At 42.9% G+C, this 26,221-nt stretch overlaps 2 protein-coding genes across 3 annotated transcripts; both read right to left on the minus strand.

Moving 5' to 3' along the window:
* Nucleotides 1–78: 78 nt before the first annotated feature.
* eif4a3 (eukaryotic translation initiation factor 4A3) lies at nucleotides 79–6,174 on the minus strand. The gene is made up of 12 exons (XM_088609870.1): nucleotides 5,893–6,174; nucleotides 5,483–5,555; nucleotides 5,327–5,393; nucleotides 4,474–4,536; nucleotides 3,523–3,655; nucleotides 3,279–3,359; nucleotides 2,684–2,825; nucleotides 2,354–2,492; nucleotides 1,659–1,774; nucleotides 1,265–1,372; nucleotides 874–1,001; nucleotides 79–349 (listed from the first exon to the last, which is right to left on the minus strand). Exons 1-12 carry the CDS (start codon nucleotides 6,044–6,046, stop codon nucleotides 333–335), a joined length of 1,221 nt encoding a protein of 406 aa, XP_088465996.1. The 5' UTR covers nucleotides 6,047–6,174; the 3' UTR covers nucleotides 79–332.
* Nucleotides 6,175–8,189: 2,015 nt separating this feature from the next.
* On the minus strand, nucleotides 8,190–25,637 carry gng4 (guanine nucleotide binding protein (G protein), gamma 4). 2 transcript variants are annotated; one of them, XM_088609871.1, is made up of 3 exons: nucleotides 25,459–25,637; nucleotides 18,124–18,231; nucleotides 8,190–12,395 (listed from the first exon to the last, which is right to left on the minus strand). In XM_088609871.1, the coding sequence occupies exons 1-3, from the start codon at nucleotides 25,483–25,485 to the stop codon at nucleotides 12,267–12,269; spliced, it is 264 nt and encodes an 87-aa protein (XP_088465997.1). In that variant the 5' UTR covers nucleotides 25,486–25,637; the 3' UTR covers nucleotides 8,190–12,266. The 2 variants fall into 2 exon arrangements, with proteins under 2 accessions (XP_088465997.1, XP_088465998.1); XM_088609872.1 differs by lacking the exon at nucleotides 25,459–25,637 and adding an exon at nucleotides 23,606–24,213 and having other exon boundaries at nucleotides 18,124–18,227.
* Nucleotides 25,638–26,221: the final 584 nt, after the last annotated feature.

A 26,221-nucleotide genomic window follows, 5' to 3' on the forward strand; every position in this document is an offset into this window, starting at 1 on the left:
AGTTCACAAAAGGTTCAAATGAATTTCAACAGCCCATAGCTGTATCATTTTAATAAAGTCCCAAAAAAGATGCAAAAATTAAGCACTGGGCAGTCCTTTTATTACAGAGCAAGGTAAAATGGATCACAGTGAATCATTAATCAAATACTTTATTTACAAGTCTAATATAAGCAGTGACATATTACAATATCCACTATTGTAAAAGATGCAAAAGATTCTTACCAATAAAACTTAAAAAAAACAAAAGCAGAGTCTGAAACTCAAGGTTTTAATATAAAAAGTCCCAAACAAAGATATACTGGAATTCCAGGCCCCAATATCTTCCAGCTTCTTCAGATCAAGTCCGCAACTGGAGAGAAACAAATTAAGTTACTGTCAATGAGTACAGTAAACTACTAAAATATAAAAAGTTTTAGAAGCTCAATTGCATGTATTTAGTTTTGACTTCTTAAGAGAAAGTGGATTTGTATACAAATTTCCCAAGCTATGGTAGAGCTTATATAAGCAGTCCTGATCCTAGACAACTATAGCCCTGTGTGTTTATAGGCATTTCACCTCAAGCATAAACAAAACCAAAAAATCAAACTGCAAGAAGGGATCAGATCACCTTGCTACTTAAAATGAGCTGAAGGAAAAACCCAGAAGACAGGGGTACCTCAAGGTTCTGAATTTAGACTGGTTCAAATAAATGTTTGCTACATGTTTTAAAAAAAAATACATTATAAACTAAACCCAGTCTTAGGAAAACTGCCACACCTGGAAGACAAAAGAAACCCACCTCGGAGAAAAACACACAAGGGTAAAAGAACCTAATAAACCACTGTACCCCCTACTTAACCACTGCACTGCAACCAAAATCAAGCAGAAAGTTACCGTTCATTGGCATCTCGTCAATCTGCGTTGAGTAGTACTGTTCAATGTCCCGAAGGATTCGGATGTCATCATTCTTGACAAAGTTGATGGCAACACCCTTACGCCCATAACGCCCTGATCGTCCAATTCTGAAAGGTAAGGAGGTGCATCAGCTCCATGTTCAGGGCAAAGTTATTGAAAATAACCAATGAACAGACCAAAATGTCCAGTTTCATTTTAATATTAATGAAGAAAGAGTCCAGATGAGCACATAAGTGCATCAAATGAATAACATCTGGTTCACACGATGGGCTACCTAAGGCCAATTCCATGATGAGGTAGAAGCCATTCCCCAAGACTGTAATGGCTATTTAAATATGCCACCTGACACTCAATTATCAAGGGACAATACCTGTGAATGTACAATTCTCTGTTGTTGGGCAGATCGTAGTTGATAATCAGGGACACCTGGGGCACATCCAGACCTCTGGCCCAGACATCTGTGGATATGAGAACTCGGCTGAAAAAGCAAAGACATGGGTTAAAACCACTCTTCTACACCCAAGACTGGTTGACCTAGTTTTGCCCAGTGCTTTGAGGGTAGCTTAAACCTAAAGCCACAACAAACCTATACTAATCGAACCAAAAGTAGGTTCTATTATTTGAGATGACTGCCTCACAAAAAAAAAGAAGCAAAGTCACCTTTTAGATAGGTTACATACTTTAAACCAAATACACATTCCCCTGACAGGCATCGGTTAGGCAGACCATCTTGAGGAAACTAGCAAAGTAACTTCTCTACATGCCTTGCGCCCGATCTGAACTCTTTCATGATGGATTCTCTCTCCTTCTGTGGCATGTCTCCATGCATCGAGGACACTGTGAAGTTGGCCTCCCTCATCTTCTCGGTCAGCCAGTCCACCTACAGTCACAACAAAAACAAGATCACAAAGAGAGTCAGTACCATATACAGGAGTCTGCAACTAAAATGCAGCTACTGTTTTGTACTAACAAGGTAATGTTAAAAATGAAAGAAGCAGATGCCATTCAAGTACCCCCAGCTGTCTGTGAGATTTTCATTATGGGGACTGTTGAAAGAGACCAAGCAACGACTCTCTATCACTCCCGATTCCCCCAGCACTTGCACAGTCCTGGCTTTGGTGGGAAAGGTTATGGTACAGTAAAGACTAACTTCCACTTGACCGATTACCAATTTAAAATCAAACCCTTCCCTTTTGCCATTTCTGTCCATACACCTTTCCAGACCTAAGTATACCCCACCAATAAGTCTAACTGAAGCCAGAGTTTCATGGCCACAAATTGTAATCCAACCTCATCATTTATTCTGAAAACTATCTGAAATCTAAGATTTAACTGGACCAAAGTGTGCTCATGACCTCCTGTAAAATACTGCACGAAAAACTAAAATGGGACAAAATGCCACTGTTTCCAATCCAAAACATATCCACTAAGCTGTTCCGCTCTTCAGAAAAGCACAAACCTTCCTCTTGGTGTTACAGAAAATGACAGCCTGCGTGATTGTCAGAGTGTCATACAGGTCACACAGCGTGTCGAATTTCCATTCTTCTCTTTCCACAGCCACGAAAAACTGCTTGATGCCTTCTAGTGTCAACTCATCACTGAAATAAGGGCAAAGGAAAAGAAACTCAATTAATATATGAGCTAAGAGATACGTAAAGTAGTCAATTTACTTGTGAGCAGCTTTACAGCAAGACCCAAAATATGAACCCATTAAGACGAACTAAAAAAACTAAATTTGCAAGTGCACATCTTCCTTGGTGCAACAAATTTATATCCGGAGAGCTCTTACCGTTTGACCAGGATTCGGATGGGGTCCGTCATGAATTTGTTGGTCATCTCCAGGATTTCATGTGGCAACGTGGCGCTGATCAGACACACCTGTGTAGCAGGTGGCAGGTATCTGTACACATCATAAATCTGCTCTTTGAAACCTTGAAAAACATAAAAAATAGGTTTATGTTACCATTTAAAAACCAACATTTAACACTCAATTTCAGGAAGGCCTTAAAAACCCATCTAAACTATACTGATACCCATCTATGTACATTTCTCTCAGTGTCAAGGCTTTCTATACAGGTACACAATACAATAAACCCTACATGTGTCTGAAGTGCTGTAAATAAAAGTAATTTGTTAAAAGGGATATTTGTCTTTACAAAACCATTATCCACCAAAACTGAAAATTTGATACCATTCAGTCATATAAACTGAATGCATCCGACATTTGAAATACTCTGAATTAGGAAATTACCCACATTTTGAAAATCTACATATAACTAATAGACTGGAGCATTGGGTAGCAGGTGCTGCTGGCAAGAATACAAAAAAAAGGAACACTTTGTTGATGCAAGGTTCACAAAAGGGAAAGAGCAGCATCACTCTACCTTTGTTCAACATTTCATCGGCTTCATCAAGAACCAGCATCTTGATAGCACGGGTTCTCAGGCTCCTCCTGCGGATCATGTCTGTTGAAAGCAGCAGAAGGCAGAAACATCACAGTAAGCACCACACAGCCGGAGGCCAGGTCTGAAGCCAAAAACGGTTTACAAGATGCATGCAACCCGTCGTTACTTATGACGAACGTGCTTCTGCAAAAACCAAGTCTGGAGGAATTCATGCGTTCATTACCAAACACGCGTCCTGGGGTCCCTGCAACAACGTGCTGTCCATAATCCAGCTTCCGGATGTCCTCGCCGACGTTTGTCCCACCGATGCAGGCGTGGCACTGCACGTTCATGTAGTCGCCCAGAGCCAGAAGTACCTAGCGAGGATTTCAAACGAAAGTGACGGCTCCGACACTACGCTCAATTTCTCAATTCACACTGATTGAATGGAGCCCCTGTACCCACATGACTGGACACTTGAGCCTGCAGCCCATGAACACGCTAAAGCAGGGGCTGAGAGGCATTCGAGCTTCCACTTTCTTCAAAGAGACATTACCCAAGAGGCTGAGGGCAGGATGGAAGGCTGCATTAAACTTCACTGGGAAGTTACACAGAAAAGGCTTCATTTGAAGAGGTGTTATCACAGGTTTAACTTCCAGCAAACATGTTTATCGTTCTGGAAAAGATCTCATTTACGGGGGAACCGCAGTCCCAATCCCAGTTATTAAACCCCAGTAACAAGGTATAGAAATGCTACAGCATTTTACAAATTGAGCACAAAATCTTGAGCTTTGTCAAAAAACTGAAAGTCACCATATTTTTGCCAACCCCTGGTCTTGCCACGGGCAAGAGTGCGAGTTCCCGTGAACTGGGACGTGAAGCAGCCCTTCCTGCTCACTAGTCACTGTAACGACTAATGTAATGTACGCACGAACAATTACTGGTGGTGATATACCTGTATATATACCTGCCTGTGATATAAATAGAAGATTTTACAAGTTACTGTGTCCATTTTACTTTTATTGTGGTTTGAAATGCACTTATCAAGGCTGATTTTTTCTAACCCTGAAATATAAAAACAGTGTTGCAGTTCTTCTTCAAAAGACTCTCATGCATCATGCACCATAAATTATTGAACAACATAAGAATCTGGGGCTTCAGAGAGAAAAGACGAAGATAAATCAGGAAATCCAACCTTTTGTATCTGCCCAGCCAATTCTCGGGTTGGTGCCAAGATGAGTGCTTGTGTTTCACGAACCTACGAAGTTTAGAAACAATTGTGAGGCACATTTAAACTGAGGCAGGAAGACAATGTGGCATTACATGTCATTTCTGGTAGATGCATCACTCACCGGGACTGATGAAAATATCAGCTGTTACACAGTGTACAACAGTCAAAGCAATCTAGACATTTAAGCAATTCCACATATTGATGTGCAAACTTATACCGAAAGCTCTTTTCCCCATCTTCACGGGTTCTACTCCAAACTTCCAACAGTCTCACCTCAAGGCCTGACAGCCAGCTGTTTGACATTTGTACATCTCCCACTCATGCATAAAGACCAAGATATCGGTGTCAAACAGTTAGCAGACAGTTAATCTGCAGTCTGGAATGCCAATTGCACATTACAGAACGGAACATTCATAGTTCAGAGAGCTGCAGTCAACAGCTTAGGTAAAAAAGTGGGACACTACAACAAGAAGAATATGGTACAATGATTCATTCGTATTCACATAACGATGCAATGCAATATACCGCTGTAGACCACAGTACAAAGACTTACAATACATCCGAAAGAGCCTCGGAATGAAGAATATCTAAGTTCACAACAGAACAGATGAAAAAATACCCATTTCTGTATTTGATGAGCAAGTAGTAAACAAAGATAACCAAGGAATAAGATGAAAAATGGTCAAATTCTCAATGGCGCGATGCCCAATTATTCCCTTCACCATACACGTTGAGATTGTTTTTTTTTTAAACTGCACTTTTCCCCCCTCAGCTCCGCCAATACCCTCAAAGGCACGAAATAAAAACACAGCTTTACCTGAATATCCAAGCACTGCAGTACGGAGATACAGAAAGTTGCCGTTTTGCCCGTGCCAGACTGAGACCTGGAATGAACAAAAAGTCAGGTTTTCAACACCCTGCTCCAAACAGGATCGGCATGCAGACTAAACGTCTTCTTCAACGCTGAGCTTACTGTGCAATGACGTCTCTTCCTTTGATGATCTGTTTAATCGCTCTTTGCTGGATAGCGGAGGGTTTCTCGAAACCTGTATAAAAAACATGAAACCAACACAGAACTCTATTAGAACAACGCTTCTCAAGTCTGAACCCCACCATTATAACGATCTCGCCAGGGAAGGTAGACTCAGGAGCGAAAACACAAACAGCTCCGCCTCCATTTACGACGTTCTTAATATTTAGCCTACTTTTCCCAATGGTAAACTACAATGAAGCATTTAACACCTCAATAAAAGCTATGAAAAAAAATCGAAATATGACCTTGTAGTCAAACCGTCTGCGCATTTCTAGAAGCTTTAATTAATGCGTGCCCATCTTCGTAGGCTTTCAAAACTGAACAGGCCCCAACCTTATCCCCGGGCTCACCGTAAGCGTAGATGCCGCGGAGGAGGTCTTCCCTCAGGCCCATCGTATCAAAGGTTGGAGTCACATCCACCTCCTCGCTCGTCTCGAACTCCACTTTAGTCATGTCTTCCTCCTTCAGGAGTCGTTTCCTAACCGGTGCCGGGGCGGCTGCCATATCGAGATGGGATACAAAGGGACACCTAAAGTCAAGACCAGGAACGATACTTTTCGGGCGCCGACAGCAGGCCAAACTGCAACCAAGAGACGCGTGCTAAATGACGCTAAAAAAAGGGTCCAACGCAGGTAGTGACGTAGGATGTGGAACGGAAGTCAAGTCCACCGTCATGTGACCAGAGAGCCACCAACCGGCTAACATTAGCGTTCGAGATGAGCTAATCACTAGTCTGATGAGCGTATGAGGACGCCATCTTGACTAGGTGCATACACAGTGCTTCACGGTCACCGCAACAAGTATATAACAATTGCGTCGATTTTCTCTTGAATTTTCCACTCTTGATTACAGTGTTTAAAAATGAAGCTCTTATGAAAATAAAATAATAAAAACGTTGTATATACATAAATGATATTTATATGGAGTTCAAATGATTACATTTTTTTCAGTATATGGAAGGTAGCTATACAGTACACGGTTCAATTATGTCAATGGACGTTCGTTAAAAAATCATTACATTTTTTAACGATAGTCTAATTATGCAGCATTCTAAATGATCTTGGGAACTGTATGTACAACAGGTAATAATTTTAATTATACCTGCTAAAAAAAGTAATTCTCCTAACATTTCATTAGCTGTGTGACAACTATCGACCTTTCATGTGTTGTCGTTTTTTTATTTTAATACATTAACCAGAACAAGCAATAAACAACCACTTATCGGAACCACAATAACTGCCTAACGAGGCAGGTGGAGAGGAGTATGGGGATGCACTGTGTAGCCTTGCATCGTATATTTCACGCACAATATACGTCACCTCACGTTAAGATCTATAAAAGTGATCGACCCTTTCAACCATGAAATGTTAATACCGATGGTAAGCGGTGAGCAGCAACAAAAAATAATCTCGGACTTTCCTATATTTTTGTGCTACAAAGGCTCCGCATCCGGTCTGTGGACAGCACTTTCCCAAAACGCCACACGGGGGACCCCGATCCACATCACTTTATCGTCATTCGTGACGTTTGTCACAACGTCTAGTTGAAGATGTAGGTTAATGTCTGGCAGAAATCCTGAAAAATGTCAAAGCGGTACAACGTGCAGAGATCTTAAGACCCACATCACCCACCCATGAAGTACAGTGCTAGGCCCGTTTATTATAATAATAATTCCTCGCATTCCTTGCATTTTATGAAGCACTTTTCATCCCAAAAGGACTCCAAAGCCATTAACAGATAGGAGGCCCGGAATGGCTGAAGTGGTGCACTCACCTAGATGATACGTGACAAGCCCCACTGCACAGCAGATCAGGAGAAGTGAGAAATTGCTTTACCAGCTGAACTAAATTTGCTGAAATTTGTGTAGGTCAGATTGTACAATTGTACATTCCACCCAGAGTGGAATGTAGCCTAGACACTGAGGTTAACATGTGCCTGGGGTCTTTAATAACCAAGTGTTCAGGACCTGGGTTTAATGTCTTACTGGAAGATGGCACCACCTACATCATTGTTCTGTCATCACACTGACACTGTAATTACAAAATCTGCTTCGGATGTTGTTTTGCATTCTCGAGAATGTTTTTTTTTCTCGGTCTTTGTTAAATCACAAGAAGTTTCAGACCTGTGGAGCAGGGTGGTGCAAGCTGTTGGGTGACTCAGTCAGATCTAGCCCACTAAGTAAGCAGAGACCCCTGAAGACAGAAGTCAGAGATCTGTGGTCTGAGGAATAAAGGTCACAAACAGTACACATCACCAGCATAAAACCCCCCAGTGCCATCAGACTGGCTAGTTTGTGCCAGAAAGGTGTCAGAAAGAAAAGTGATTTGATAAATGTGTGTCTTCTTTTGAGCTAGACCATTGGCAAAAATCATTTGTTGTTCTACAATGTTGAGAGTTTTCTGGGCTGCACAGATACAGGTCTGAAGTTCAGGTTGGACCCACGCTTGAGAGTTCAATCTCTAAAGGTTCTGGATAAAGAATTAAAATAGGTTTGCAGTGTCACAACATAAAAAACCTGTCTCTCTTGTGCATTGGCGCTAATATGACTAATGACATACAAAACTGGCCTCATAGAATGACAGTGTATGTTTTTTATATTTTTTTGTTTATTTCCTTCTGCTACATACATGGCTGTACACTTTACAAAACAGGTTGAACTCTTTATTTTTTTTTCAAAGCTAAAGCACCACACATTCCATGTAATACTCAGTGCTCTGCAACATATTTCATATCTACATACGTTTGTAAAAATGAGCAAATTCAAGTTTAAAAAACGGCAAAAGAAACATCTAAAATTGTGCTTTTTTTTTCTCAGTCAAGACTGTGATACAATAGTATACAAGATAAGTCTTTCTCACAGCACTTGACAATCTAACATGCAGGTAACAGGATCTACTGTCTCTTTCTAAAGAGAAGAAACGCTGTCTCCTAATTGAGCAGAGAAACATGCATTCTCGTGCCTTTCAAGTAAGGCAAGGGCCACGCAGATCTGAACTTGGGTTTGCAGGTACATCACAAGTCATAATCATAAAAGTAAAAACCAATAAATAAGTAAAGAAGTGAAGCGAAACCGATAACTAAACAATTTAGAATACTAGGTGTACATGGAGTGCTGGTCGTTAACATAGTTCAGCGTCAAGACAGGCAGTGCTCTGCAGCTGGTGGATTCTCTCCTGCCATCTATCATCACAGTGCTGCAGAGTGGACCGTTGGATGAAGCAGACTCTTCTCCTGGTTGCACTAGTTAAAAAGAACCTTTGCTCTGGAAAATATCAACTACAAGAAGGCATTCTTCAACAGGCTTTTTACGCCCTTTCCAAAAAAAATTCTTTGATTATAGTCTGCAAACCCCTTGGTGCTGCTGATAGTAAGACATGATTCACTGATGGCTATTTAACGCTGGAATCTGGCAGTCCTCAATAACCACCAACAAGACACCAAAGTATTCTAATCATTTACAACTGTGGGCTAGTACAGGTAATACTGGGACAAAATATTTAATAGGATGCACTTTAAGGTTCTGAAAAGGTTGGGTAATAAGTGATAGAGTTAACACCTCATTCAGGAACATCTTGCCTCTAGTCTGGGTTCAGGGTAGCAACACTTGACGTCTACAAGGAACAGTTAAAATCATATTGGCACTGCAGCTGCTTCAACAGCTAAATCAGCTGAATATTTTCAAGGCTCACTGGACAGCATCAGGGTCACAGGCATTGTTCGGCAAGTGCATACACACTCTCGCAACACACCGTTCAAAAGCTAAACGAAAACGAAACGTCTTTATATTGGTGTTTATATTGTTTTAACCAAATTGTTCCTTTTTTGTTCACATATATATCTCTAATTTGCTCCAGTTAAGAAAGAGGTTAGGGACAATGTCCCTAAACAAACGAGACGATTCCTGGGACCCCTTTGAATTCCTCTACACCAGTCCCTGGCTTTTTCCTGCCACTCCCCTCTCCTACCAGCAGACTGACAGAAATCAGATCTGGAGCTCAAAGTAAGGTAACAGGCTATTTTACAAAACAAAGCACGTCGGACTGTGCACCCATTATTTCTCACAGTCTCAGTGGACTTGGCGACAGGCTACTTTTTGTGCTGCGGGAAAAAGACCTCAGAGCTGACACTAGCTTTGATTTTGTGTTGACCCTTGAGCCAGCTGGAAATCAGGTTTGCAAAACGGAGAGAGATGCCAAGCTGGATGTCTGGCTCCCTTAAACGCTGACAAAAAGCCAGCATTAACAGATGGTTGTATTTTTAAATTCATTTTGGCAATTCTAAATACTACATACAAGCAGGTTCACCCCAATTGTTATTTTCAATTAAACCCTTACTGTACTTCGTTAAATAAGAAACAAACAAAATTGCTTTCCTGTATTATATATAATACAGTGTACTCTTTAAAGGGGTTGAGTTATCTCTATAGTGCCAAAATTATAATGAATAGCTGATCCGCGGCTCAGTCGTAGCCTGGCATTCAGTCCATCACACACCACTGGAAAATGTGTAGTTCAGGAGGGGTTTAATTGTGACTATACCAGGGTGGATTGTCTAAGATGGCAAACAGGCCTGCTATACGTAAAGCTCCAGGTGAGCTTCCTCTGCTGTAACGAGAACAGTACAACAAAGACGTGTAGGGCCTGCTGTGCAAGGTATGGAGATCTAGCAGATTCAAGTCAAAGAAAATGAGCAATGACAGCAGCGGGATGCACACTCTCTAGCCCTGTGAACTTTATAACACACAGTCATCTTTTCTGCAGATGGACAGAAGGCCTTTGTCGGCGCGGAAATGTTGACAGTGTCTAATAAACATCCTCAGAGTAGAGAGTGTGCGTCCTGCTCGTCTCGGTGCTTTGATTGATACCCATCAGAAGGCATTTCAGTAACACTGGGTGTGCTTTTTCCTCTTTTTTTTATTTTAAATAGCAAATCATCTGCTCTTGTTCTGTTGTTGCATTGCATTGTGTTTCTCACTATGTTTTCTGTGTTCCACGGGACACTGGCGTATAGTTTCTCCCTACATAATGACAGATGATCAGATTACCACGCATGGCCCATTGTTTACCAGAGTGGCCACAAGTCTGGAATGTGTCTAGTTTAAATAACACTCAAACCCAGCCAGTGCCGTTAATGCTGTATTCTCCTTCACCAGGGCCAGTCAGGGTGGGAAAGAGGCCAGCTGTTGGTGGTTTTGTACTGCTTAGGAGAATCACAATGGAGCTCTACCACCTGCCAGTCTCCTGTTGTAAAGAAAAGGGATTGTTCTGGAGCATGTGACGTGGCACCCTTACCACAGTGCTTCACAGTGTGCGTTAGCCAGGTGTCTTTGAAGTGGACTGTTCAATTCCACAATGACCTCTGCCTGAAGATGTGCCTTTTTTCTTTGCAACACTACACTAGCTGATTAAAACAAATTTAAGCAAAAACACTTCCAGAACATCACACAGAAGTATTTCCACTTCCTGGTGAGACGACATTAATTCCTTTAAGGTAGACTTATATTGGGGCTTATTCTGAACATTACTTTCCAGCTTGGAAAAGCCAAATCAATCATGATTATTCTAATGTTTGATAGAAACATGGCTGTCGTTGTGTCTTATCCTAGTGCATTACAGATCACTGTTTATTAAAGATCCCCAATGTAACTATTTTCATTTCAAGGGTCTCTCCATCTCAAAGCACAGTATGACTGGAGAACATTTAAGTGGCCAAAAACTTGGATGTGCATTAGTCAAAAGCCAAGTGACTTTCAGAAAATCTCAAAATACCTTTACAGGACTTAAATCAGCAGGCTCGAGTCTTATATCTGATCACTTTTAACAGGGAGCAGAATGCGGTCTCTCTGAAATGTGATTTCTTTTAGCTATGTGATTGAAGAGATGGTTATAGAGGACAGAAAACAGGAGAAGTGGAGGAGGCTCAGTCTGTAATAGTCTCACAATGCAATCAACAAGCGTGCAAATGTAAGAGCAGCTGCAATGGAAATAGTCCAAATCATAATACTAAAAGGTAGCTGTGCCCTTTTCACAGTAATTGCTCAGATTAGGCAACATCAGTCAATTATAAAAAAAATTCAACTCGGCATAAAAATCTATTGCTGACAATTAGGAATTTTAACTTAAATACATTGTACCAATATTTTAACGAGTAGGAATATGTCAAGAAATTAATGTACCTCATAAAAAGGAAAAAAAAGGTCAGGCACAGCCGGGGAGAAAGGATTCCCCTGTGCATCTGTTAAAATCTAGACCTAATTTTCAGCTGCTCCCTTGATTGTCCTGAATCTGCCTTATCTTGCAAAGTCTCCCCACCCCCCATTACCAACCACGTTTCATCTTATCTTGGGATTCAACTCCTGTTCTGGAACGCCACTGTCTCGCTCGTGTTGTGTATTGTTTTAAAGCACTCGGGAGTATTTTCTTCTTCTTGTGTTTTCTTGCCTGAGGCCCATGGAGAAAGTCTAGTCGTTTGAAACAAAAATCTCTCTTTAGGCAATGAGCGACGCTGTTCTCTACTAATAAGCATAACGAACCTAAACGAAACACAGACAACCAAACGACACCAGCGACTGGACTGATGCGACTCCTGCAGTCACCAAACTGAGGCGGCTTTTAACGGGGGGGCCGACTCGGAACTCCTCCTCGGCTCCTCGTTAACTCCTGCGTGTGGTCAAGGTGCTGGGCGCTCAGGAAGCCCAGGCTCGCTGCTCGGCCCGGCGGGGGCCTCAGAGGATGGTGCAGAAGAACTTCTTCTCCCGGAAGGGGTTCTCGGAGGCTGGCACGGGCACGATGAGCGGGTCCTCCCGGATGTGGGCGTCGCAGTACGCCATGAGGTCCGCCGCCGCCTTGGACACCTGCGGGAGAGACCGCACAGGGGGAATAAACGCACGGAACGCTTCCATCCCGTCCCAGATCCCTGTCCTGGAGTGAGGGAAGCCTGCCTGCCGGGTACTGCCGGCGTCACGCTCCACAGCTTTTCCTAGAATTTTCCGTCGTAGCCTTCATTTACATAATCGTGAGAAAATCACAGCGAGTTGTAGAGAGTCGCAGCTTGCGCCCGTGACCGTCAGTTGTGTAGTGTGACACCCCCAGCGATTCAGTCATAGCGCTCTTAACAGCCCCTACGACTCTCTGCAACTCGCTACGACAAAATCAAACTGGTGGGCTCTGTAAGACTGGTGTCTGCGACAGTCAACAGCCAATGAGCGCTCAACATGGAAGTACAATGCGTGCAATGCCCACAAACAGTGAAGAACAATGGTGGTCAAACCGTATTGTCCACAACCGAACAAATGTGGTCTATCTTGTGTTTTTCGGCGTATCCCCTTCTTTTTTCTCGTCACAAAGGAGAGCACAGGCTACAGCAGAGGCGGCAACTGCCTGCTTGTTCTCCATGTTGTTTGTTTACTTTTGTGCAGGTGCTCCTCTTGTGCTCCACGGTGATTGGCTGCCGGAATGAGGCGACCTCGCGGTTCTTTCGCGGCGCAACGAGAGATTTGGAACCGTGATGAAAAGTCGCGAGGGAATCGTGTGATTAGGCACCCCCTGCGATTCCTAGTCGTATAATTTGACACCCTCTAGGACAGGAAAGGCAGTGAGATTCAGCAACTGCAGTCGTTAAATCTCACATGCTCTCCGATTAGAAGTCGTGTCGAGTCGCGTAGTGTGACGCTGGCATAAGCAAACGAAAGGGTTCAGAATGGGCAGGGCGGCTGCCAGGGCAGCCTTTGAAAATATTAAGAAGATTGGCTTTAGAAAAAAATATAATAACAACAAAACATTTACTTTCTAGATCTGTAAACTGGGAAATTCCACATCTGCAATGACCACCTGGAGAGTACCCATTAACACAGCAGGGCGTTTCACTGAAGCAGAGCACCTTTGCTCAAGGGCATTCCCACCTGAGATCTAAGCTCATAAAACTACAGTTACAAGTCCAGAGCCCTAACTAGTGCTCCACATCCACAGTCCAAAAAATGCAGTTTTATTTTTCAGTCACACAAAATTAATGGGACCTTTTGTTGTCACGACTGTGGATCCTTTTGGTTTTCTTCTTAATTAAGATCTTAGCTGCAACACAGCTTGGCACTGAAGTTTGAACAGAACCTAATTAGCTCTGCAACAACCACAATATCCAATGGTAATCCACCCTTTGTGGACGCAGTTTTGGAGAGTCTTGCAAAATGAAAATGATAATAATACTGATACTGTGAATCAAAAACATGAAAAAAGGGCACAAGGTCAGAAGTGTGCATGATCACTAGTATCATTTCCAAAATTCACACTCCTGGGTGCACAACCAGAATCATATCTTTTGACTCTTAAGTTTTAAAGATGCATTATTAGATCAGTGGAAACCAGCACATGCAGAGTAACAATTACATTTTTAAACAGTTTGACATTACATTAAGTGGGAGAGGCCCCTGTGTAAAAAACAACTGAAGGGAAAGAGGAGCTCCTGAATTCAAACCGAAGAAGGAATTCTCTAAGTATAGAAAACTGCCTGTTTGTGACATCATACATCCCACACCCTTGAAGGTGATTTCAAGAATTCCTGGGAATTCTGTTATAGAGACCAACTATAGCAACACCGACTGCCTGTGGAAAGAGCCGTTCCACTGTGACATTTTAGATTCCGGAGTTAAACTGCGGAGAAAGGTGTGGAAGAGGGAGACAGGAGAGGAAGCTCACTGTGTGCGGAGCAGCCAGGGAAACACTGCTGGTGAGGGTGGGTGAGGAGTCTGAGTGTGAGTGAACTGGTGCTCACTGTTGGCTCAAGAGCTGGGCACGCAGACAACCAGACGACACCCTTCTTACAGAAGACATGAGTGACATAACTCTGTGAGTGGAGCTGAAGTCTTCACAGTGACCAACAATGTGACCAGACCATACTGATCGTCTGTCTCTCCACCAAAAGCACCTCCAGTTTCAAAAGCGAAATGCCCGACACAAGCGTAGTGTGGTTGTCGCGAACATTATTTTTAATGGACTGTTAGAAATGATGAGCCAGTGTTCCAGCTGCTGATGTGCCCTTTCGTTTCGAACTCTCGGGAGATGAAAATGCACCACGGGCGAGGAACGCCCTGCAAATACACAGGAAACACAGCTACCGAGAAATTCCTCTCTGAAATGTGCCACAGATTTTTTTGCTCAAACCCTGTGTGGGAGGATGTAAAATGGAGTCTGCTCCTTGATGGATTCTGTTACCATGGCTCCCCAGCGCTTTTATTCCTATGCTTTGGTCATGTCACAGTTGGGTCAAAACCAACTTCGTCTGAAGCTCTCCCCATTTCTGCTAAACAGTAACTCCGCACCTCTTCCCTCTTCCACTTAAGGAAGCATCAGTTTGGATCATATTGCTGGAAAAAGTGTAAGTGAAGCGCTTGTTCACTCCACTCTTGCTCTCCTGCTGACTCTACATGACTACCTATGTGGATATGGGTTTGCTACAGCCCTCTGTGGCCATGAGTGACAGCACCCCTCCTTCTGAGCTGGGCGGGCGAGACGATGTTGGCGCTGCAATGCCATCAATGACAGGGGGATCAGTGTTTATTTTTAGGGACCAGGGTGGGTTTAGAAATGTATGGGAATGGGCAGATTATTTGGGATGGGGGATTACTTCACGACATTGTTTCCTTTTAATTTTATGTTTAGCCTTCAATGGCCTGGGGGTAGAGTAGTGTGGTGGGAAAGCCTTAGGATTCATAACTGACAGGTTGTGGGTTCGAGTCTCCGCTGCAGACAGTGCTGTGGTACCATGAGTGAGGTATCGCACCCCAGTTGCTCCAGTCCACCCAGCTGTTTAAGTGGGAATGAGGTAATCCCTGCAATGGACCAGTGTCTCATGCAGGGGAATCACCTGCTCTCTATCCTACCTATGCTCCAGAAACCAGGACTAGCTGTGGTATGGAGTTTATTCTGCTTTACCTGTTAAAGGCTTAGTCAAGTATTACTCAATAATCCGAAGAACGTGAGGTATCTCATCAAGGTATTACATCCTATAAGAAATTCAAATTCAGGATGTGTCCAATGAGCTACCCTATATAGTCCAGTGTTGCACCTAGCATTTGAGGAAATCCCATAAAACCGAACAAACGTACATTTACTGCAGCCAGAGAGACCTCCAAGGCAGTCCTGGAGAACGGCTATATATGTCTGACCTTGTTTTTTTTTTTTTTACATTTATCTTTTCCACACGAAGCTTCAAACAAGCAACGCACGTGTCTGTCAGCTCAGGTGTTCTTCCGCTTATAAAATCCGAAAGCCGAAGCTGGTAAAAAAAAAAAAGAATCAATAAACACGGATCCGCAGGAGTCTCTGAACTCACCGTGTCGTCTTTCCTGCTGCTACAAATGCGACTCCAGATCTGCTGCTGGTGCCTGGGCTGACATGTCATCCAGTTGGATGAGCTAGAATTATATGCCGCACCGATGGCGGTGAGGCCCTCTAATTACCACATATCTCGTTCCGCCATGCGATTGAGGAAATAATGAATACTCCTACCCGCTATCAGCTGAACATGTACTTTGTTCCTACAATCGATACCTCCTTCCACTGGCAGCCCCATAATTAGATTTAGAGATGAGCGGAAGAGGCCAGAGTCAGTTCTACTAGGGAGAAAGACAGCGCCTGGCAGGGGTGTGTGTGTGTAGGGGGTTATTACAACTAAAGGCAAAAAGAAACTATTAAACTTGCTACATGGCACAAAACAGCTGAGACTACCTGAAGAAGGCAGCAGTCCTTTCCTGTAAAACAAGCCCTTTATCCCCGACTTCCAGTCTGGTCCAAATCCTAAATGGGCAGTTAGCCTTGTACAAGTTTTATTTCCCTGCAGTGATGTGCCACGCAGTCTATAAATGAGAAAATGTGAAGGTATTCACTCCAGTCATATATATTTTGTTTTGCAGCTAAAATGTGAATAGTACCCTTTTAGAAAGAAAGAACAGGGTCTAAGCTAAAGTGGAGATTTTTTTTGTCCTTTGAAAGAACAAAAACAGGAAAAAAAAAGGCCAACGTGTAATGAAAAAATGATATACTTGTAGAATACTTTTCACTCTGGTAATTACAGTGCCCTTCCCCTGACACACAGGGTAATAGCTGGGGGAGATACACTGTACACCAGTTATGTAATTAAGGAGCTTTAAGATAATGTCACAGCCCTGGAGAGCAGGGTTCCAGTCAGTTTTAATAATGCTAGCAGCTTCATTAAGCATACAGCATCACGAGGCATCTTCTACATTCTTTGTAATAAACTGTGTCCGTATAAAATCAGTAAGGCACTCCAAGACAAAGAAACAACACTGAAAAAATATGAGCAGGATTTCTCTGTTCTGTTTCACCTTGCAGTGTTTCTAAACTCAAAGAGTTCATGTGACCAAGCTTCTACAATTCCATGTCTCTGAAATCAAGGTGTATCCATCCCCCACAAAATGAACTTCATATACAAATACAGAGGGTAAAAAGATTTCTCTATAAAAACAGCATCGGCATGATAAACATCCTCAGACTGTCAGATGTACGTATTTTGTATCCAACCAATATTTAGTCCTTAGTCTTAATTTTTCTATAGCATTCATAAAACCATACCAGAAAATACAGGTTTGATCATTTCCATCTGTTTGTTTATTTGTGAGGAAATCGGATTCCTACCACTGACAGTATCTCTGTTGCATGTGCTTGATAACATAAAATATCAAAAACAGGACAGCTTGTCTTGTTGCAGTGTGCACTGAATAGAATGATCTTTGTTTTACTTGGATTTTCATTCTTTATAGACTTGGTTAAAGGCAAAACAAGTGCAACTATCTACCGATCTTTATATCTCGGAGGCCTTCCTTTAGTTGTATCTCTTACACTGTTTATCAGGGCATCAAGCTGTGCTGTGTCCAGTAAAGTCATCACCTCTGTCAGCCTAATGGAGGTCTGCTCTCAGTGCTGCACAAACAGCCAACGTGACTAATGTCCTGGGATCAGTTCTTTCAAAAGTTTGCCGTGTTCAGCTCACTGCAACTGGAACTGAACCTTCAATTTAGGAAAGGCTGAGTCCTTGTGGGATCTGATGTTACAGGAAATCGAAGGAGCGCGCACCCACTAGTAATCCAATAGCTGTAGATCTTTGCAAGACTAGACACTGATCTCTCATACAACTTTTCACCACATTCAAGTTGTTTTGTTTTCCAGAAACTGGGTTAGGTCTAGCATCAGAGTTACAATTAGCTGCATAAGTACAATTATAAGCGATATGCAGACCCCTGTGGTCTAGCAAATGGCCTTTGGCAAAACAAAGTAATCTGTAGGTGAAAGCTCGTCATCACAGGGCAGGGCAATTAGATTGACCATAACATTATTTGCAGCAACAGACAGCATGATCCATCTGCAATATTAGTACAAAATGTAGTAAAATAAAGTACAGAACTTAACTCAAATGGCCCATGAGAGCTGCATTGTTTTTTTAATGGTACTTTTAAAAAGACAACATCTTTCCACTGAATTTGAAAATCACAGATATTATTACAGAATGTCAGTTTTCAAATGCAGTGTCCTCACTACTTATACGTGCACTCAGTCAGACAGTGGCAGTACCTTCATTCTGTCCATACAGGCCTCCATCTTCAGCTGCTCCACTGCCTTCCTGGCCTGTGATATACTGGCTGTGCTGTTGTTGGCCATGCCGTCCTTCATTGTGGCTACCTAAACAGAGAAGATAACAACACAGACACAGAGCTCGGTGACATCACAATCACAGAGCTCGGTGACATCACAATCACAGAGTTCGGTGACATCACAATCACAGAGCTCGGTGACATAACAAACACAGAGCTCGGTGACATCACAATCACAGAGCTCGGTGACATAACAAACACAGAGCTCGGTGACATCACAAAAACAGACACATCTCTGCAAGTTTGATTAATTAGTTGGACACAGCTCTCTTTGCTCTTCCATTTCTTTGCTCTTCCATTTCTGGCACACAGTTATTAATGCCCTCTCTCTGCATGTCTTTGCCTGCCTGTAGGAGGCGCTGTAGGGGGGTGGGGTGCCTTATACTGAGGACCATGCGGTATAGGATCCAAGAGATGGCACGCCTGTGCACAACCTACATCAATTTACGAAACCGGACTTGGGCAAGCAGAGTCAGTGGGCATCACTGCTAGGGTCACTGAACCCTGCCCCAAGGACTCTGAAAAAAAAGGCTGATTGAAAATGTTGCCTAGGAAACACTCTGGAGGAAAGTCACTGCAGGCATCAGGACAAGCAGACAAGCAGCAGCGGTAGAAACGAGAAACAAACAACGACAGACGCCGGGGACTGGATGCCATGACCATCATTCCTCTCCAAGAGCACGCACCGTTCCTCGCCGTCACCACCTCCGAGCGCTTCCCGCTCCGCACGAGTGCGTAGGAGCATTCCGTGGAGATCGAAACGAGTGCCAGCGCAACGTGCTGCATGCCGTCCACTCCAACGTGTCGTTGTTGAACGGCATAACAGCTGAAAGAGCCTCACAAAGGCGAAACAGAAGCGGCAGCCGAGTCACGCCACCTAGGCCTCACACTGACAGTGTTTTTCACAACTCCACCATGCGTCAGGCATTTAAGGCAACCAGCTCTTTACTGCGCAACATTTCAGGAGAATTTCAGAGGAAGATGGTTCTCATAGTAAAATGCTTTGAGGCCTGGGAGTATGGGAATTCCGGAGCACTTTAATTCCCAGGGGACACGTGATGCTGATGCAGCAGACAAGGAGCTGTTCAAGTGTTCCCTGTACTGATGAAATTCAGTCATCGCTTGTAACTGCCTCATATCTTGTTGGATGTTGTAATCATACAGTAGACAAATTCTCCTCTTCAGTGCTTATTACAAATTTCAACACACCCATTGTTACATACGTAGCTTATGTCACTACAACACCAGTAACCTAGAAGATACAAATCTAACACAAGGAAAATCAATGAATCAGAATTCTGCTACTTGGAAAATTATTAAAATGACTGGGTGCTGGGGAAAATGATTAAATTGGTTCACTCCCCTAAATGAGCGCCTGAGTGAAATAAGAGCCATCAGATCTCCAGAGGATCGGACTTCATGAACAAAGCCCTGAAAGGTCAGGGAAAGAGATCCTGTCATTGCTGGTTCTAAAATGCACGCTTGGAGAAAAGAGACTTCATTTACAGTTTCGATAAAATATTTTACACCTGGAACTGTGAATTTTAACTGGCTAGATCTGCATCTTTCCCCCCCTCTGAATGCTGTTGGGTCAAATACACAATTTTTAACAAAGTGAGGGTTCATTCTGCAGCTGACAGTAAAAAAGAAAGCACCTGACAGCACTTAGCTATCTTTGAAATTCAAGCAGCCTTTTGCCCTAATGCCTGTTAATGCAGCTCCTTGTGATCAAGGGACTAGTTTTCATAGTGATCCCTGTTCCAGTTTGCAGAGGCTCGCAGGCAAGCACACGTCTCACTTGAAATAATTCAGCCTCCGTGCCTGTGCTACTTTTAAACGCCTGTGTGGCGATATCAAGCATACAGGCTGCAAATGACTTTTAAAATTGCATTAACACAACAGGAGCAATTTTTAACACGGCGACTGAGTTGGTGCGTCACACTTGCCAGCTGTGTCGCACACAGGACCTCAGCAGCTTGTTTCAAGGGATCAATACAAGATGAGGAAGGTTCCTCTCTGAAAAAAACCCAACTGAAATCCCACATAATGCAAGTGTGTGACAATCCTTCAGTTTTAATCTCTGGTGGCAGATATACTCTATGTGCGACAATCTTTAGGATAAGATTTGACATTAAATGTTCTAGGTTTTACACCAGTCCTTTCTTGCCTATAGCCATAAAAGCTGCAGGACAGCAATGGTGCCTGCAGCTTCTGCACTCCCAAAACTGCCCTACAATCCTTCCCCATCTGCCCAGGGTTTGGATCCAACCCAGAACACTAACAATTTACTTTCTCAATGCTTCCATTTAATCCTGCAATATAATTGCGTTTTCAAGCACGTGTTAAATATAAGCATGGGCGTGTTAGCATGTGGCAAGCGCTGCATGTGAATTTAAAGTATATGATTGGGGTGGGATTAAAAAGCAGCAGTAATTGTGGGAGTATTGGGCGGCATTGCTTTAGCAGATGGGAACCTAAGGCAGAGGAGCTGGTAAGAGAAGCTCTCGACTGACCATCATTTCTTGCTACCAGTACCCACTCATGTCAAAGACCAAATAATTATGAAGCTAGTTCACCAGAGTGAGCTCATCCAAGCTTGTTTGACACCTGCTGAGCTAAAACAGGTTAATGACCGCACTGCCTCCCACTTGAAGAATCTCAGGAATTTCTTCCTCTGTAAGGTAGTGCGGGGAACCAGTGTGAGCTTCAAGCAGACACATGGGCTTGATTTCTCAGTCCATCGTCTCTTACAAACACATCACACCGAACTGGGGAAAAGCCTGCTGTTAAAAGGCTCCGTATCCTTTTGGGACCAAAAATTGTTACAATATTTTTTAAATGAAAAATAAAAGAACATTTCAGAGAAATGTTAACAATTGTATCTAATGGCACTTAGCCCCATGGTCACAGCTCACACAGTCATAGGCTGACAGCCTTTTGTGTCAGAAGACAAAAAAAAACCCATGATCATCTCAGTGGTGCTTGTTTTTCACAACAATAGCTTGAATCTTGGCTCCTCCTGCTCCCTCATTAGTGACCCTCTTGGCTCAAGTTCAGTGAAGCCACAACACTACCCACATCCGAAAATCTGGAGGCTGCTTGAGCCAGAAGAGATTTGTGGAATCTGGAGTCTAGGCCGTTCTTTTGTAGGCTTCTCTCTACAAGAATGACTTGAAACCTACAACACCTTCCAGGCCAGATTCCCTCTACTGCAGGACAGCCACACCTTGCTGTCCAACCCCCATGTCTTGCAGACAATCAAAGTTTGGTGAGTTCATGCAAAGAAGAAAGGTCGTTCATTCTACAGTTCTCATGTCAGAGGTCCCCCATAGTGCCTTAATGCTGTAACCTCTCACAATCCCACAAAAATAACTGGCTTTCCTCAACATCCACCTGACATCTCCGGCAAACCTGCTGGATGCAGACTGGGCAGCCTCAGTGTTGACACGCAGTAACATTTCTATGCCAGCAGCACCACTACAAAGCCGATCAGCTGGAGGAGTGAGAAACTGAAATTCAGGGGGCAACGTGAGGATGGCCAGACATTACAGGAGCAGAATCTAGCCAGGACACCAGGGTTAATATCCCAGCTCTTACGAACACTGTCAGGGCATGTTTAACAACCAAGCAGCTTGGTTGAGCTCATTGTCTCATTTGAAGGAGAGGTTTTAGAGATCGGTTGGAACAAAACACCCTGAAGGACTAGAAATTCTTCATTTCAGTCAATGATTTGCTTAATGGATCAATAACCTAAAAGCGTTCCAAGTGATTTAGGGTGTAATATAAACCCAACTGGGCTGAGTTTCTCCAGAAGCACTCAGAACCACTGTCTCTGGACTCCTCATTGACCCCACTTTTTCAAGCAAATGAAAGAGCAGTTCAGGTTAAGGTATCACACATCACATGAAGTCATTTAGTTGCCTGTATGCTTATTTTGTGATTATGTAATGGCAGACACCGGAAGGGTACATTAACACACTCATCATTTTAGTCATCTGCCCCTACAAATGACAGGCTTTCCTGAAACACAGAACAAGCTGATGGATGAACCGGGTGTCCAGGTGTCCAGAGGTTAGAGGTCATGTGTGGACAGAAGTATAACTGAGATACTGTGAAGAGGATCCAGCCAATCACAGCTGAAAAAGCCAACACTTATTCTCAGAAGGTGTGTTAGCTGGCAGCAGGAAAAACACAAGGTAAATATAAGATAAATTAATCTAAACATTAAATAAGAGTTCACGCAGATGACTTCATGTAACCCAACGGCATGGAAGTATATTAAAAGATTGTTTGGAATTCACATTTAATTGGTGTGATAATGAATTATTAAAACATTCGATTTATTTCATTTATAACTAATTTAATCCATTAAAATCATTCAACATCTTGATCAATTTCAAACACACCAAAGTAAAACACACCAGCGACAATTTGTGCTCCCACTCGGAAATACGACTCCCGTGAAACGGAGCAATGTGATTGGACAGACCGAGCCTTATATTTTAAAACGTTTGTGTAGCGACGTTATACGGCAACCTGACAATACCTTTACAAAGGCAACATAAAACAAGTACACAACACTGTTCACTGCGAAACGTGCTGTAGGAATGGGAATTTCACTGTGTTTGCAACACGACAAATAAAATCTCCTTCGCGTTTGCAGACGAGCTATTTTAAAGCAGGTAATTTATCTTTTGGCGAAGCCGCGGTCGGCTACAGTACAGTATGAGGATCTTTATTATGCACGAGGGGTGGGGGGTTCGAATAAATCTTTAGGGAGGACGAAATGAAATGTTGAAAAGAAACGTCTTTGAGGGGGGCGCGTCTAGATGTCTTCAAAGACGGAATACATCGATCATTTTTAAATAGACGTGAGAGAATCCACAATACACATTCCCCCATGTCTTCATACATCCACGAAGGCTCCATTTACCTACTACTACAGGATGAACTAGCAGCACTACGACTGTACCCTCCAAAAGGGCATTACAATTTTCTGAGGAGCTGAGGAGCCTCTTCATGTCGTACAGTAATTATATGGGTCAACCGTGCTAGTCAAATCTAGCACCTCAATGTAGCGCTACCAAGGCACAACTTATAGTGGAGATATTATATATATATTAAAAACGTAATCCAAAAAGGCAAAACCCAGTAATTGACTCACTGCCATTGTTTTACCGAATTCCAGTCTCCAGCGCTCAACGTGAACATTTCATTGCTGTTTGATCTCTCCGCGAAAAATCGGTATATTTTCACCTTCTATTTGCTTGCTAAATAGCTAGAACCATGTTTGTTGTTCGCTATAGGTGTTAACCTTGCAGAGTAGGCATTATTCCTTCGTATTGCATTGAGCGTGTCACGGACATAAGGATGCACTTGAAAGAAAATCAGTTAAGCATCACCTACCTGCACGGAGAATTGCCCGGTATTCAGAAATCAGGACCGATTTCACCTACAAAGGATCAGCAGAATCAGAACTAGGGGGCGAGAGGACTCGCATCCAGTTAAAACACAGCAACGAGACGCACTCTAGCCAGTTACAGTGGAAGCAGACTCGATAATAGCCAATTTTGGTTCTTCGGCATCGTGCTTTTATTAAAGCGATTTTAAGAAACCTTCTCCTGTGCTCTCTGAATGCACGCAGGCGTCCTGTGAATAGACACAGATCTCGGATTCTGAGAAATGCACCCCCCGGTCTGGATCAGCACTGCCGGGTTTGGAGAGATGATGATAAATGCAGTTGGGGGAAGACCTGCTCCCTAGGACGAGGGAAATGTAGGGCACGGAGGGGTGTCGCTAGCCATTAGACACCCAGAAACGAAGGCTGTTCTTGCTAATGGGCAAGTAAAACGATTTGTGAGGATTGCGTTGGCAATCGTGGACGCTGGCGCACAGGGGCTGTCAGAAACGGTTTCGTTTCGCCCAGATTCTCCGACACCGACCGGTTGTGCGCCTCCCCGCCCTTCCCTTGCTACAGGAGTGTGAACATGGCATCCGCTGCATTTTGATTGTGCCTCGCTCAACCGGCCCTCATCGCAGCACGGTGCTCTGGGGACGGAGAAGGCTTCCCTGCTTAATTTTACATCACAGTTTTGCATCACTGGGTCTCCCAGTTGGTCCATCTTGAAAAGTGAGTTACGGTCGTAGGATTCATCAGGAAAAAACCCCCCGAAGCTTTCGCACTGCAATATTTAGCTGGTCTTAGAGGCAAAATATCTTTGTAAAATATGATCCATGTTTAAAAAATGCGGTGCCAAATTACGAATCGTCAGTGTACAAACCGACTAATTTATCTTGCTTCATCTATTCAATGTGAGCATGATAGCGTATTTTTTTAAAGATGTAATGCTTCTACCTAAATAGATCTAGCATAGCAGTATTTTCAATTAACAGGCAATCACAAATACATTGCCCCCCACTGATAATTTGCTCTTATGTTGTAAATTTACAACATAAATAAGTTGATGGTCAAGCTGCATCTTCACAGGATGACCATCCTAATTGATTTGTAAACACCAGTCTTGTTCTTCATTATATTTCATTAGTTATTATAAAAGGGCTTGATCAAAACAATAACATATAGTTTAAGGTTTAGGTTTATTTTCTGCTTGGTTTTTTTTGCTATTGCAATCGTATACTAATTCATTTGGTATTCCATTTTTCCCCTGTAGATGGAAATTTGTCATGTGGTATTGTGGGGAAAAGAAGCATTCATATATCTAGAAAGAGCTACCGACTTCCAGTGTAGCGAGGAGAACTCATGCACAAGTCCTGCCATAAAAACGGAGCTGTTTGTACAATTACAGCTGGTGATACTTTACATTATTTTTGTCATTCCAGTCTCACCCTGTAATTATGCCACCACTATCAAGGAGAGCTTTTTTGCCTTTTATTTGACCTTTCACAATAGTTTGAAAATGTTTTGATAGAATAGTGATTACATAGTATAGAAAAGGAAGAATGTACATATCATGACAATTTTTCATGACAGACCAATATCGGTAAGGATTTATAAACGACTATGTACACCGTGCTGATCTGCAGAGGCTGAGAGTGCTTACAGCAAGCTGTGCTGTCCCTTGGAAGAGATTCTAAGATTTATCACTCTGTGCTAAGATGTATAATCATCAGCATCTACCTTAGGTATACCAGTTGGCAAGCGCTGTGCTATTCTAAAATAGACAACAAATTAATAGTTGCTGCAGTGCAACATGTAACAGCATATTAAATTAAATGCACAGACTGAAAAACTTACACTTGTAAATTTCCTGGACATCCTCATTGACAATCTCAGGTCAAGTGCACTCGGGAAAGCAGTCCTCCGGCAGCTCTGCTACAGGGATGAGGAAGATCTGGCGATCTCCATCAACACAATGATAAAGCTCACATGTACTCCTGCAGGACCCGTTTCCCTTGGGGCTCTACAGTCTCTTCACAGGGGACTGTTGGCAGCCCAGAACCGATCCTTCCTTTACAAAAAATAAAAGCCTGGTACATAATTGATGTGCTGGGACATCTGTCCTCCCTTTCCTCGATGCAAATTCCCAAAAATTACAACCATGTTCCAAGAATAGTTTTAAGTGTGATCAGCTGACAAAAATGCAAGCTAATTAGAGTATGTTAATCTTAACGGTTCAAGTAAAAAAAAAACAATTCCCAAACAATTAAAATGCCAGATACAATGGTTTTTTTTTTTTTACACGACCTGAATAATTTGTCAGTAAACAAGATTGCCTGTGGATGTTGCCCGTGTATATACAGTAGCCGAGCCGCGCGGAGTTAATTTCCAGAGCCGCGGCGCAGTCCCTGCACATCGGGCCGTGCGTTACAGCGGCAGTTTCCCTGGGGCCCAGGGCTGGGCCGAGCGCGCTTCACGCATGTACGAGCAACTTCCAATCTGGGACATTGGTGTCCCCACGAGAAAGGGATAATAAGAGCACAGGGGATTTCTTTATGATTCTCGTCCATGCCGCTGTTTGATTGGATTTTGCGGTCTTTTTTCAAAACAATTTCTTTGA

The sequence above is a fragment of the Lepisosteus platostomus genome, chromosome 17, assembly GCF_059453375.1.
Source record: "Lepisosteus platostomus isolate fLepPlt1 chromosome 17, fLepPlt1.hap1, whole genome shotgun sequence".
Classification (NCBI taxonomy): domain Eukaryota; kingdom Metazoa; phylum Chordata; class Actinopteri; order Semionotiformes; family Lepisosteidae; genus Lepisosteus; species Lepisosteus platostomus.